This window comes from Frieseomelitta varia, unplaced genomic scaffold, assembly GCF_011392965.1.
Source record: "Frieseomelitta varia isolate USP_RPSP 00005682 unplaced genomic scaffold, Fvar_1.2 scaffold_837, whole genome shotgun sequence".
NCBI classification, from domain to species: Eukaryota; Metazoa; Arthropoda; class Insecta; order Hymenoptera; family Apidae; genus Frieseomelitta; species Frieseomelitta varia.
The window spans coordinates 101,460-115,849 of record NW_025110631.1 but is presented as its reverse complement, the minus strand read 5'-3'; the positions used below and the strand labels follow the sequence as shown (position 1 = coordinate 115,849).

The 14,390-nt window shown below is 28.9% G+C and overlaps 3 protein-coding genes across 3 annotated transcripts; 2 read left to right on the top strand and 1 right to left on the bottom strand.

The window, feature by feature from the left end:
- Positions 1 to 32: 32 nt before the first annotated feature.
- Positions 33 to 7,168, bottom strand: LOC122536470 (vitellogenin receptor-like; the record flags this gene model as incomplete). The annotated part of the gene is made up of 11 exons (XM_043668862.1): positions 7,044 to 7,168; positions 5,462 to 5,528; positions 5,249 to 5,376; positions 4,176 to 4,313; positions 2,444 to 2,549; positions 2,202 to 2,351; positions 1,984 to 2,097; positions 1,739 to 1,864; positions 1,292 to 1,507; positions 520 to 691; positions 33 to 240 (listed from the first exon to the last, which is right to left on the bottom strand). Coding segments are annotated over exons 2-11 (1,422 nt in total), but the record flags the coding sequence as incomplete, so codon positions are not given.
- Positions 7,169 to 8,289: 1,121 nt separating this feature from the next.
- Positions 8,290 to 9,860, top strand: LOC122536472 (zinc finger and SCAN domain-containing protein 2-like). Its single transcript, XM_043668863.1, has 3 exons — positions 8,290 to 8,454; positions 8,692 to 9,346; positions 9,637 to 9,860. Exons 1-3 carry the CDS (start codon positions 8,397 to 8,399, stop codon positions 9,800 to 9,802), a joined length of 879 nt encoding a protein of 292 aa, XP_043524798.1. The 5' UTR covers positions 8,290 to 8,396; the 3' UTR covers positions 9,803 to 9,860.
- Positions 9,861 to 10,405: 545 nt separating this feature from the next.
- On the top strand, positions 10,406 to 14,172 carry LOC122536473 (ATP-dependent RNA helicase me31b). The gene is made up of 8 exons (XM_043668864.1): positions 10,406 to 10,709; positions 11,778 to 11,947; positions 12,094 to 12,300; positions 12,421 to 12,592; positions 12,685 to 12,835; positions 12,923 to 13,118; positions 13,236 to 13,406; positions 13,605 to 14,172. Exons 2-8 carry the CDS (start codon positions 11,807 to 11,809, stop codon positions 13,899 to 13,901), a joined length of 1,335 nt encoding a protein of 444 aa, XP_043524799.1. The 5' UTR covers positions 10,406 to 10,709; positions 11,778 to 11,806; the 3' UTR covers positions 13,902 to 14,172.
- The last annotated feature ends 218 nt before the right edge of the window (positions 14,173 to 14,390 follow it).

The window sequence follows — 14,390 nt, the reverse complement described above, 5'->3', positions numbered from 1 at the left end:
AAAAAAAAAAAAAAAAAAAAGAAAGAAATGAAATATACCCTTCGATTTGTACCATCTAGTCGTGCCGATTCGATTATTTTCAGTTTAGTATCTATCCAATATAATCTGTTATTTGCGTAATCAATAGCCAAACTATTTGGCAACTCTAAGTTTTCGTTGATCAACACGGTATTATTTTTGCCATCCATTCCCGCCTTTAATATGCACGAATTCACGCCCCATTTGGACCAGTACATTATACTACAAGAACGCATAATTTTATTATTAATCTTGAACTTAGTTTCTAAATCATTCGTTATTAAAAGTATAAAATATGGTAAATTCTATAAAACATTGGTAATCTTATAAAAATAAAAGTATAAAATTTCACAGTAGCCCTATCTTTAAAAAGATAAAAGAGATATTTGGAGAGATTGAAGTATTTCTTTTTAATTTCAATATTGAGAGAAGATGATACTGAATTCCAATTGTTTTTATATTTGAATAATATTATTAGTTTTTATATTTGAACGTACGCACCCATTGGATGGCAATAAAGCAAGACTTCGCGGTTTATCGTTCGGTTCTTCTATTATAACAGTGCAATAAGAACCATCATTGCTGCAAACTCCGATGTGCATGTAACCACTGTCCGTGAAATATATGTTGCCTGTTACCCAATCTACTGCCATATCATCGGGATTGTTTAAACCTTAAAGGAACGTATAAAATTTTAAGAATCAAAGAAAATATGTTATATTTTCACATACGAATCTGACTAAATATCTAAAGTTTTGTAATAAAGTAAAATTAAACTTTTGTAATAAATTATTTTTATAGTAAAGTTATATAAATAGTAAAGTTATATATTTGTAATAAATTATTTTTATAGTAAAGTTGTATAAATATAATAAAGTTATATATTTGTAATAAATTATTTTTAAATATAGTAAAGTTATATATTTGTAATAAATTATTTTTATAGTAAAGTTATATATTTGTAATAAATTATTTTTATACTAAAGTTATATATTTATAATAAATTATTTTTATAGTAGTTATATAAATATAGTAAAGTTATATATTTGTAATAAATTATTTTTATACTAAAGTTATATATTTCTAATAAATTATTTTTATAGTAAAGTTATATAAATATAGTAAAGTTATATATTTGTAATAAATTATTTTTATACTAAAGTTATATATTTGTAACAAATTATTTTTATAGTAAAGTTATAATAAAGTAAATTTTAATAAAGTATATAGTTAATATAGTAGAAATATAGTGTCGAATTAATTTGAATTTCACCTGTTGTAACAATGATTTCTCGTTGTGTACCATCCAGCGAACTTTTGATTATTGCTTCATTTCCATTCTCGATGTCGGACCAATATATGTAATTCGCGTCCAAGGAAACAGCCACGGCATGTTGCAAATTCCGTGTTATGGGATAATATATTTCGGAACTAAGATAAACACCATGGATTTCAGATTTAATTGAGAACACCATTTCAGCTTCGCCGCCTATGGATAAACAATAGAAAGAAACATTAATCAGAAATAGACATTATTAAAAGTTAAGCTCCTCTTAATGTAGTGAAATAACTAAATGGTTAATAAAGTACAAAAATATGAAACTTTCTATTTTTTCAAACTATCTATCTTTCAAAATTTTTATTTTCTTCTTTTATAATATTTTTATTTATAAGATGTAAAATTCATTAATTGCTTGCACGAATTTGAAAAGAAATTTACCTTCGACTTTACAAGTTTTTTTATCATCGTCCAGATTATAACCAGACTGACACAAACAAGTGTAGGATCCAGCGTTGTTGATACATTTTTGATCACAGGTTCCGTAATTATCGCACTCATTCACGTCTATAAAGAAAAAAGAAAATAGTACATACGATTAAAAAATAACTTCGACGATTAATATTTATATCTATATTCAAATTGTAATTCGAGAAGGAAAGTATATTGCATTTTTCAGGTTTTACCCTCGCAAGTCTGATTGTTCACCAACTTGTAACCCGATCGACACGAGCATTGAGCACCAACAGGTGTTTTTCTGCAGTTATGTTGACATTTTGCTTCTTTGCATGCTGCATCAGCTGTAACAATTTGAAGCAATTAAAATCCGTTATTGTAATAATCATGAAAATTACCAAAGAAACTTTGCATTATTGAATCGATATAATATATTTTCTACACTTACCCTTCTTGCATGCATCTGCATTTTCTTCCGAGTTATCACCACAGTCATCTTTCTCGTTGCACGTTGCATTTAGAAAAATGCATCTTTTATTATTGCACAGATATCGATCGTATTCGTTGTTACATTTATCGATTGGTATCATACTGTTCTCTGTAGAATATGAAATTGCAATATTTTAAGACTTGTAAAACCTATTTAACGTTAAAGTGTAATTTAGTGAAAAAAAAAAAAAAAAAAAATACCGCATTTTTCTTCGTCACTTTTATCTGGACAATCTGGAACACCATCGCAAACCCATTCGTTTCTTATGCAATGACCATCTTTACATTTGAATCTATCGCATTGCAACTGTATTAATTGAAAAATATATTAGTTACAAAATATTTGTAATTTATATAATATCTAAATTATAACAGTCTTGTTTTCGAATTGCAAAAAAAGAAAAAAATATATCTTATTCGCTCAAAATAAAAATAATATAAAATAAAATAACTGATTAATTACGGATACAATGATAATGCAATAATATTTGCATCGTATATAAAAAGATAAAAGTAATATTTCTAATACTTCCAATTTGTAATATTGATTAACTTCTCATTGTATTGATATTTACTTGTAATTCATGTTATAATTCGAAAATGTGCACACTTTCTTATTTTCGAGGTATTGGCACAGAAATTATCCATTATTACACAGGGTATATTAGATAAAGCGTTACAAGCTGTTTACCCTGAAGACGTTAGAGATATCGACTTGAAATATTAAATGATACAAAGAAAGCAAACATTTTATAGAAATGCAAATATCGTGTTCGTTGCTATCTTTAATTTTATAAAACGATACATTAATTTGCACCTGTTGTCAGGTCTAATAATTTTTATTAAATTTTTCATGTAATTTTTACTTTTATGAAATGTATACTATCGAATACTTTTCTGAAGAAAAATATCTTTCGTTCATTTCCAAGTATTTATTTACTTTTTCTTTTCGTTCTTATTTATTTTTCTTTATCGTAGGAAAACACTATCCAGGCAATATCCAAATAGTACGGTAGCCTGCTTAACAGTACAACATTGTCCAACGGTGCAATTTTGTTCAAAAAGAAACCTATTGCAATCACGTGATTAAGAAGGGCACAAAGAAAGTTGGCCTCGTACAAGGGTCAACTTCGACGTGCTCGACGCAGTCAAGACATCTTTGTTAGTTCGGCCAATTTGCAAGCCTACTTCCGCAACGTCTACGAGTACGTCTGGGACGTTTCTTGCATTCGGCTCTCGTTACACACGCGATCGCTCGCAAACAACGTGAAACAACACGCAACAAATGTATAGTTTGTTTCCTCAATAACTTAGTGCCCCTGAAGTAACATTTCTAGAGTTATTGATGCATAAATTTTCTTTCTTCTTTTTATTGTATCTTCTTATGTACATGTGTACGACATATATATGGTGAGAAGAGATATAAAGAAAAATATAATGATTACAGCTTGTGAGTGAGACAAGTATAGTATTCAGTATAGTATTCAGGCCACAAAACTTTGTACTTTTTCAATTTTAAATTATTAAAAAATCGAAAATGGGTGTCATTTCTCACGAAAATTCAAACGATTTTGAAAATTCAGCGTTATGAACACTTGGATTTTAGAATTATCACAACTCAGATAGTTGGTTATGCTGACCAAATTCATTAGAAGTATAAAAATCAGTTATTCAAAAATTCTTTGTTCCTTGAATGAATTTGTTTCGGTTTCGATGTTTTCCACACGAATTTTCTGAATTGCCGGAATTCAATTGAATTTGATTTTATTTCGTCTAACTGGCTTGTACAATTGAATTTTCTCTATATACGTTTTCACTTCGAAAACTTAGAATTTGGCATGTTTTGTTTCTATGAAAAACGACTTTCATTCTCTTACTACGCTATATTAGAACTGCTATTTGATAAAGAGTAAAAATTTCAATGGAATCTTACGTTTTTCACGCAGTCATCATGCTCGTCACTTCCATCGGAACAATCAGCTCTCGCGTCGCAAAAGTTTTCTATCGGTATGCAAGAATGATCGGAGCATTGGAACTCATCTACAGCGCAACGATTTATTTTGAAGTCAACCTGAAACAAGTGAACAGATTTAATCACATATTAAACATATACTTTTATTTCACCGTTAAATATGAGAAACCAAACTAATCAGCTTTAGCATTAATAAAAAGTAATTTCTTACTTTCATCCAGGATTAATATTGAATTTTCGAGAAATAAATGGTTTATTCTATTCATAAATTTTCATTTTATCATGTGAAAATGGTAAATTCAAAAACTTATCAACTATCATTAAATTTAAAAATTAGTCCTTATATTATCGTCATTTTTCTATGCTTTTTCAATTTATGAAGCTGATCAATATTTGCTTTTGAAAGGTTGATATAATAACTTAATAGGAAGAATAATTCGAAACATCGGATATTTTATAATTTCTTGCCAGTGATTTTAACTTACTTAACTACGAAATCTTTTAGTTATTATAAGCAATATGTTATTATTAGGCTGCAGATATTTATGCAATTTATGAAGATAATGTAAAAGGCGGAATCTAAGTAAACGATTACTTTATTTTACCTATTAAACTATATTGAACTATACTATAGCCTATACTATACCTATTATAAACTATATTACCTATTAAATTATATTTTAAGGAGTATTATAATTATTATTATAATATTTTTATATTATAATAATATTTAGTATTATAATATTTTTATATTATTTAAGTAAATATTATAATAGTACTATAATAGTATTATTAAAGTACTGTATTATATTAGCACTATTATAATATTTTTATATTATTTAAGTAAGTATTATAACATTATTATAGTACTGTATTAGGTGTGTTATAATATTTTTATATTATTTAACTAAGTATTTCTACTTATATTTTTCCATATTGTTTGCACTGTATGTCTTTTTACACTTCCACATTTTTCATAAATGCATAAAAGTTGGCAAATATCGTTTTAATGATAATTATGACTGAGTATATACTTGGAAGCCTTTACAGTCCACTTCATCAGATTCATCACCGCATTCGCTTTCTCCATCGCAGCGGAAGGCAGACGAAATGCATTTTCCGTTGTTGCATAAGAAATAATCCGGTGGTTCGCAACGTATAGCTACAAATTGAAAAAGAAGAAGGAAATGCAAGTTACAACGTAATCAAAATCAATTGCTAAATCTAATTGGAAAATATAAACTTACTCGTTGTACTGACGCGCGAGTTGAAGACAGTTATGACAACAAACACGAACAACTTGCGATACATAATCTGAAATAATTTTTTTTCCTGATTAATTGCCATTTTAAATTACCATATTTCAGTCAATCGTTTTAGAAACCTTCATCAATGTATTCAAAATTATTTGAATTGGAAAAATAACGAATGATTAACGACATGTTGATGTATTTTACAAATGTTTGTTTATCACTTTTATATACTTATATTTTTCTATTGATCTGACATTTATATTCATGTCAATTTTACTGGCATTAATCATCGTTAAGAAATATCTAATTTCTTGTTAATGTAATAAATACGAAAGCAAGCTGATAAAGTGTTATGACAGAATTCGAGCATTAAATGTCAATCATTTTGTGACACTTTCTCATCAATGTTTCTCATGTATCATGAATTATATTTTTTTTACTTATGTTTTTTATATAAATTCTTGAAAGTATGAATAATAAACAAAAACTAATCAATATTTTTAATACACTGATAGATTCTTCAAAATTAAAAAATCACTAAATTATAGTAAAAAAATTATATATATAGCGAAAAAATTTTGGAGCTTCTGTAATTTTTGTGAAAAAAAAAAAGGAAACATTCTATTTGCTCATTTTAAACCATAAAGTTTTTATTTTCACGTTCTTGAATGTTTTCCTTAGGATTCCTTTTTATTATAGGACAGAGTGAAAAACAAATTCAAACTGCTGTACGAAGTTTAAAAATTTTTTGTCCATATTCATTTCAATATGATCCTATTGGAACAAGTTTCTCCTTTGCAATGATTGCTCAAAAGTTCCCAAACGGTTTTACTATTTAAACGAAGAGTTATACTTTAGAATAACCGAAAGAGTTATTCTATCTTTTAACTGTTTTTTACAGTTCCACAATGTGAAAAATTGGTAAGATGGTGAAGTCTCAATAGTCATAAACACACTGAACGCACGCACTGATCACAGACAAGATTCAAATCTGATTGTGAAATCTTCCCCATACATTTAAAATACAATAAAATCGTGAGAAGAGTGATCATAGTAAAAAGAAGACTTACCTCTATAAGGTATTGAAACGAATATGGAAAAAAATGTTCGGTATTTTGAGTAGTTTGAATTTGTTGAAATTTCAAAAGAAAAAAAGTAACTTCAGTTTCCCACTGTGTTTTATAACAAAAAAGAATCCTAGAGAAAACCAAGTTCAAGGATATATTACAGAAATTACAGGAGTTCAAGAATCAACAGTTTTTCTGCTATAACTTAGTAATCCTTTTGTTTTATAGAGAAGTGTAGTTTTTGAGCATATTACACAAAATTCATCAAGTAAAATGTAATACGAAATTGTTTAAAAATTTATTTTCATTAAATCAATCCTTAATAGAAATCACGGGATTAAATCTAAATTAGATACTATTTATCGTTGATTCCTTATAAAGAGAGTATTATAAAATTGATGAAATTATTGTTTTTAACAAAACGTAGAAATAGAAATAATTAATTATTCTTAGATATAAAATATTTTAATAGAAAATTATTAAAAATAAAATATTTTAATTGAACATACTTACTAGAATCCTTCACTACACATGTGAAGAATTGAGATATGTCAATAATATCTCTATTTGGACTATTCTAATAGAGTTTCAATGACATGTATCGAAACTCTCGGCTTCTCCTTACTACTGTGGCTGTTATCTAAACACTAAAGACCGTTATAGGAAACGTACCAAAATTATATAGCCGAGGTTGTGTTCATATATTGTTATGATTGTATCTGTGTAGGTCACTATATATTAATATAGACATCAATTTATAATTTTGTTCAGATTTTGAATGAGATTAAATTTTTAAATACATGATTATGTGATTTATACATACATGTGTAACTTCTTTTTTACATACGTGCACCAAGATTAATATTAAATTAATAAATTGATTAAAAAATTAATAATTATGACAATGGAATCTCAGAAGAGTCAGATATAAATGAATATTTAAATATATAAATTTTTCAAAGATATTTTTTATAATATATAAATACATGTGAATCATACTTTTAAGAATGATTATTCGTTTAAAAGTTATTGATTATCGTAAATTTCACATGATCGAAGAGATACTTGTATACAAAGTATTATAAAGGTATAGATGTCATAAGAAATGTATACAAAACCGTTGATTCGATTACATATGTACGTCAATTCTTTACCTGACCTCTACGAAACTAGAAACGAGTAATATTTGTGTTAAAATTATTCCAATAATAAGCAACTTTCTCACTGTCATCATTATCACATCACTTTATTAACGTCCTTCATTTACAAAAATGCGAAATTTTCATTTTTACAAATTCTTATTTATACAAGCATGAAATACGAATTATAAATTATACAAGTAAATATTAATACTTCTACACGCAAAATGAATAAAAAAAAAAATTAATTTCTATAACACATATAACATATTTATAATAGTATCGTTTATATAATATTTACACAATTTATATAATTTATATAATAGCATCGTTATTTTTATAATATTATTTCTACGAATATCTTAAAAAAATAATGAACAATGACTCTTCCCTATGATTAGAGAGAATAGATAAGAAAAATATTTCAAGAAAATATATAATCTATTACATCGTTTCATAATTTCTTTATTATCATTTCCTTCTATCCTGAATGGATCGTCAATAACGATAAAAAGGATCCATCAATAACGACTGGAAACACATTTTTTTCTCATATATGCTGTGGGTGAATCTTTCGACATTACAATACTGAAAGTATACAGAAAAGTAACAAATGCCTGTCAACTGTGTGACAGTGGTTTGCTCCATCGCTGTTGCAACGTCCAACACTTTATTGTATTTCGTTCTTTTTGTCGAGTTGTGTTCGTTCGTTCTCGTGAAAACATGCCGCGCTGTTTGATCAAATCGATGACAAGGTACAGAAAGACTGATTCTTCCGAAGGTAAGAGACAATTCATCCCTGTACAGTAAGCTACAGTATGTTTAACAAGTATGGTTATGAAAAAAAAGAAAGAAATAAATATGTATATCGTACGAATCGTAAAGTTGTTTAAAGGCATTCTTTGCCTTGAATTTTAAGTCTTATTTTTTTTTACTAAAAATTTGTTAACAATAATTAAACAATTTAAGTAGTGTATATTACATCGCGTACAAAAGTTTTTTTTTTATGTATTAACAGAGGCAGAATTACCATGGACCCCGCCATCGTCGGCTGATGCTAAAAGAAAACAACAGACCAAAGATAATTCCATGAAATGTAACAACATATGGATGTCCTCGAGATTGCCAATTGTAACACGGTATACGTTTAACAAAGAGAACAATATATTGTGGAACAAAGAATTTCATGTAGACGACGTAGAATTAGGTATGAGAAATTTCTCTGAACTCGAAAATACGATAGCATCGACCGCGAATACCAGCCAACTAGCGATAGACTCGAATAATGAGCAAACAGTGGAGAAAGTGCAAATACCGTTGGCACCAAGTACTAAACAATCAGAGTACCCGATTAATGTAAGTAACAACGAAATCAAAGTGGCAGTAAATTTGAATAGAACGTTCGATGGAATGGAGAGTCAAACGACATCGCAAACATTGTATCTTGCTCCAAACAAGAAGCAGATTGATTCGCAAAACCAGTATTTAGGTGGTAACATGAAAACATCGGCGATCGAGAACCCTCAGAATTGGAAACGAAATAAAACTATGCATTATTGTCCGTATTGTCGCAAAAGTTTCGATCGTCCATGGGTGTTGAAGGGTCATCTTCGTCTTCACACTGGCGAACGACCTTTCGAGTGTCCAGTTTGCCATAAATCCTTCGCCGATCGGTACATAATGTTTTTCTGTTTCAATATTTGTCGATATTATGCTAGATACATCAGCACGAGTTACGTGTAACAAGAAAATTTTTCGGATATCGTATATCGAATACAGTAAAAAGATTTTTACGAGAACGAAAAATTTATAAGAATTAAAATAACCATACTAGTCTTGATTACGTAATCCGTGTGCAATTCAAATTATTCATTTTTTAACAAATTAACAAATTAACAATTTCATCAAATTAATCGTATCGTCTTACAAAGTGACGCTATGATTTAACGTGCATATTTTGTAGATCAAATTTACGTGCGCATCAAAGGACACGGAATCACCATCAATGGCAATGGCGATGCGGAGAATGTTTCAAAGCATTCTCGCAAAGACGATATTTGGAACGACATTGCCCTGAAGCTTGTAGAAAATATCGAATATCTCAAAGGAGAGAACAGAATTGTAGCTAGAAGACAAATTTTATTTCTTGGACATATTTGTATACAGAAATATGTAATATAATATATTAAATATATCTCGTTAATATTAACACTGTGAAAATTAAATTTGAAATATTGTAGTATTGTTATTCTGGTATATATACACATTATTCCAGTATATATACTTCATAAATACACATTTATGTACATAACTGTAAATGATCAACTTTCACTTTTTTTGTGAATATGCCAATCAGTGAAAATAGTCGTTTTGAGGCAAGTTTTTATGTTTCTTGTCTAAAAATGCCAATAGTCATATTTATTGTCAACGAAAGAAGTATTCGAATCATGAAAAGGATAGGATACGTCAAAATAAAGACTTGAGTAATTTGACTTTTGTCTGCTGTATTTTGTACAAAATTTTGTACAGACTCTTGCCTTAAGTCTTATCCTATTTCAGAGTTGGTAATTCTGTAATTATGTACTTTCATTTTATTTGAATCTCATGGAAACGGCAACGGTAACAATGACAAACTAGTCGATCCAGCAAGCTCGAGATACACAACTTACGGATGCGCCTTAAAGCTTTGTACGAAATTTGGACGCCGTCATCGGTAGAGTGCGCGCAGTAACGTAACGGTTTCTGATCTGAGTGGTTTTGCTCTTTCATGGCGCATGTCGTGTACGTTCAACGAAGAATAATTATCGCTCGCATTTGACGCAGTGCGTTAGTCTCATATTACAAACGGAAAAGAACGTAATATAGTGCCGCGTGTTACGCGATACACTTTTCGAGCAAGTAATCCGTGTTAGTGCTCCGTAAGAAAGAACGCGGCGGTTAAGCACTGCAAAGAAAACTTGACATTGGAACGGCCATTTTGGCGTGTTGTTTCCTAATCGAGTGCTTAACTCAGCATCGATATCCATCCATTTCAAGGTAAGTAGCTCTGCGCTTCGAGAAATTTTGTTAAACGAATGATCTCGTATTTGTGAGGATTTCACTTTTCGTTTGGCCCTATACATTTATAGAACGAGATTTCTGACTTATTCCATAAAAAGGAAAATCGACTTCGTACAGATGGTTTTTATACTCTACACTCTGTTTTTCGTCCTGTTCACAAGTATGTCTGACGGTATTACCACGATGTGTTAACGCAGACCACTCGAGCCAGTCTTATTAATATATTGAAAATACACTGTTCAAATAATATGCGATTAATATTAATTACGGAGCGGTTTTTTCTTGGATATACGTGTACATGTAATATTCGAAAATATTGCTTGGACAGACTTTCCAGATAAATTGTCCTCATAGACTTTTTTTCATATAGTCTGTTCGCGAAATTTTATTTAATTTATTTCATAAACAATTTTCTATGTTGTAATTGCTGTTTCCTTTAAAAGTTATATAAAGATTATGAAATACATTGCAATCATTGCAGTACATATTAATTCCTATATTAATTTGGGCAATGCATTGTAATCTCTCAAAGTTTCATTTTAGATTAAGTTGTAATTTGCAAATTTAATTTTATTTTAATTTGTAATAATTTTGTTTTCTATTTTAATGGACATCTAGGTGTTGTGAAATCAATATATCCAAATGTAATTGAAATTTAAAGTTTTTCTGAACAATATCAATAATCGGTATCGAACTGTTAAACCTTCTTATAAGGTTGAAATACATAAAAACTAGTTCTCTTCTAATGCGTATACCTGTGATGTTTACATCCTATTATGATCTTTTCAACAGGTCACTTCTATTGATATTGCTCTTTGTTCTATATAACTGTTCATATAACTGTTCGTATAACTTCAAGCAATTTCATAATAGTGTTTATTATTCATTCTATTATAGTTGAATCATTAATTTATTTCATTTATATAAAATTATACTATTTATCTCTCTGTTTAAAAAAATGTTTATAATAGATATTATAGATATATTAATTTTATTGTATAAATATATTTCATTTGTATAAAGAATAAGAACTTATATTTTCAGCAAATAGATAATATTTCATCATTTCCAAAATGATGACAGAAGCACATATAAATTCCAATCATGTCTTAAATTCTGGTTTGAGTACCAAATCAGAAATAGACAAAATGGACGATGTGGGTTGGAAAGCCAAATTAAAAATTCCACCAAAGGACAAACGAATTAAAACTAGTGTAAGTTATATATTACAATCATTTTAATATTATTATAAATATATTTTTTTCATTAAGAGCTTATATAATTTTATAAATTTAATTGTTTTATCTATTCCTAATTATTTTTAAATCATTGTTAAATGTATCTTTGTATAAATTCTTAGGATGTTACTGATACTCGTGGCAATGAATTTGAGGAGTTTTGCCTAAAACGAGAATTATTAATGGGCATCTTTGAAAAAGGCTGGGAAAAGCCTTCCCCAATTCAAGAAGCCAGTATCCCTATTGCATTATCTGGTAAAGATATCTTGGCCCGTGCAAAGAATGGAACTGGCAAAACTGGGGCCTATTCAATTCCAGTGCTAGAACAGGTTTGCATAATATCAATTTCTTGAGCATTGTTAATTTTTTTTACTAAAATTGGATGTTCCTTTTTAGTAAATGCTACTTATTTTATTAACTTTAATATTGTTGTTATTAATATATTATAGGTTGATCCACGGAAAGATGTGATTCAGGCATTAGTACTTGTACCCACTAGAGAGTTAGCTCTTCAAACATCACAAATTTGCATTGAACTGGCAAAACATATGGACATAAAAGTAATGGTAACTACTGGAGGAACAGACTTACGTGATGACATTATGAGGATTTACCAGACAGGTTTGTATTGAACATCTTTTTATATAATATAAAAACTAATTGTAAAAACTGAATTTTAAAAATACTTTACTTATGACATAATTTGTTTTTAGTGCAAGTAATAATAGCTACACCAGGAAGAATTCTTGATCTTATGGATAAGAACGTCGCAAATATGGATCACTGTAAAACTCTAGTTTTGGATGAAGCAGACAAACTTCTGTCACAAGATTTTAAAGGAATGTTGGATCATGTTATTTCTAGGTACATATTCTAATTTGTAATTATATAAATTGATGGTATTTTTCTATTTTAGACATATCATGTACTAGTTTTTTTGTATACATTTAGATTACCACACGAACGTCAGATACTGCTGTATTCAGCCACCTTTCCTCTGACAGTGAAGCAATTCATGGAAAAACATTTAAGAGATCCATATGAGATCAATTTAATGGAAGAACTCACATTAAAAGGTGTAACACAATATTATGCCTTTGTACAAGAACGACAAAAAGTTCATTGTCTTAATACACTGTTCTCCAAGGTAAACTTATTTTCTTTTTTTTTTTTACATGATATATTTCATATGAAAATTTATTGAAATAAACTGTTATTTAATTTTTACCTAAATATTTTTACCTAATTCATTTTGTTTTTTAAGTTGCAAATAACACAAAGTATAATATTCTGCAATTCAACGCAACGTGTTGAATTACTTGCAAAAAAGATAACAGATCTTGGATATTGCTGTTATTATATACACGCGAAAATGGCGCAGGCACACCGAAATCGCGTGTTTCACGATTTTCGAGCAGGACTATGCAGAAACTTGGTAAGTATATAAATTATTATATTAAATATAATTTTTATTGTCTCCTTTTTCTTTAATAAAAAAATTAGTTTAGTTGCAATATTTTAGTTTAGTTCCAATCTTTATTGTCTCCTTTTTCTTTAATAAAAAAATTAGTTTAGTTGTAATATTTTATTTTATAGAAAAATTTGAAATTGTGCATTAATGTATTGTCTGTAGGTGAGCAGTGATCTGTTTACTCGTGGTATTGATGTTCAAGCTGTGAACGTCGTAATCAATTTTGACTTTCCAAAAATGGCAGAGACATACCTTCATCGTATTGGTCGATCAGGACGATTTGGTCACTTAGGTATAGCAATTAACCTAATCACATACGAAGACCGTTTTAACTTACATCGTATTGAACAAGAGCTTGGAACAGAGATTAAACCTATTCCAAAGGTAATAGATCCAAGTTTGTATGTTGCGAGACCAGAAGACAATAATAGCATGGAAGAGGGTAATGTGTCTAAGTAGTTTCGATACATCGTCATGATGTTTATATGCGCTCAAAGAGTTTGAAGTGTTAAATGGTGATTGTGTGACTCGTACATGTAAGGCATACATTGCTATGCTTTGAACTCACAGAGTGAAATGTTATATCAGTCTGAAAAGTATTGTCTGGGGTGTTTAACAGTGTATAAAGACAAAACAGTGCTATGGACATTTAGATAAAAAAAAGTGGTCTATATAGAAAAAAAAAAAATTGAAAATTTCAATTAACATCATAGTAAAACAGCGAAAATATGAATTACTTGTAAATAAGGCATACTGAGCATGAAACAGTGAACTCAGTGAATGAAGTGATGCGAATGCCGGTGCGAGTCATTCTTTGTACATAAATACATATAAATGTACATAATTTAAAGTGCGCGCCAGAGTCAAGCCATTATCAAGAGCACAAGCATGTAAACAAGTAACATGAGTAACATAATAATCATTACATTTTACCACAAACTGTAAATA

Excerpts from the sequence above, each read along its gene's own strand:
- LOC122536472 (XM_043668863.1), top strand. The coding sequence starts at position 8,397 with ATGCCGCGCTGTTTGATCAAATCGATGACAAGGTACAGAAAGACTGAT. Across the intron at positions 8,455-8,691 it reads AAAGACTGATTCTTCCGAAG|AGGCAGAATTACCATGGACC; the intron begins GTAAGAGACAAT and ends ATGTATTAACAG. Across the intron at positions 9,347-9,636 it reads CATAAATCCTTCGCCGATCG|ATCAAATTTACGTGCGCATC; the intron begins GTACATAATGTT and ends CATATTTTGTAG.
- LOC122536473 (XM_043668864.1), top strand. The coding sequence starts at position 11,807 with ATGATGACAGAAGCACATATAAATTCCAATCATGTCTTAAATTCTGGT. Across the intron at positions 11,948-12,093 it reads ACAAACGAATTAAAACTAGT|GATGTTACTGATACTCGTGG; the intron begins GTAAGTTATATA and ends ATAAATTCTTAG. Across the intron at positions 13,407-13,604 it reads CAGGACTATGCAGAAACTTG|GTGAGCAGTGATCTGTTTAC; the intron begins GTAAGTATATAA and ends TATTGTCTGTAG.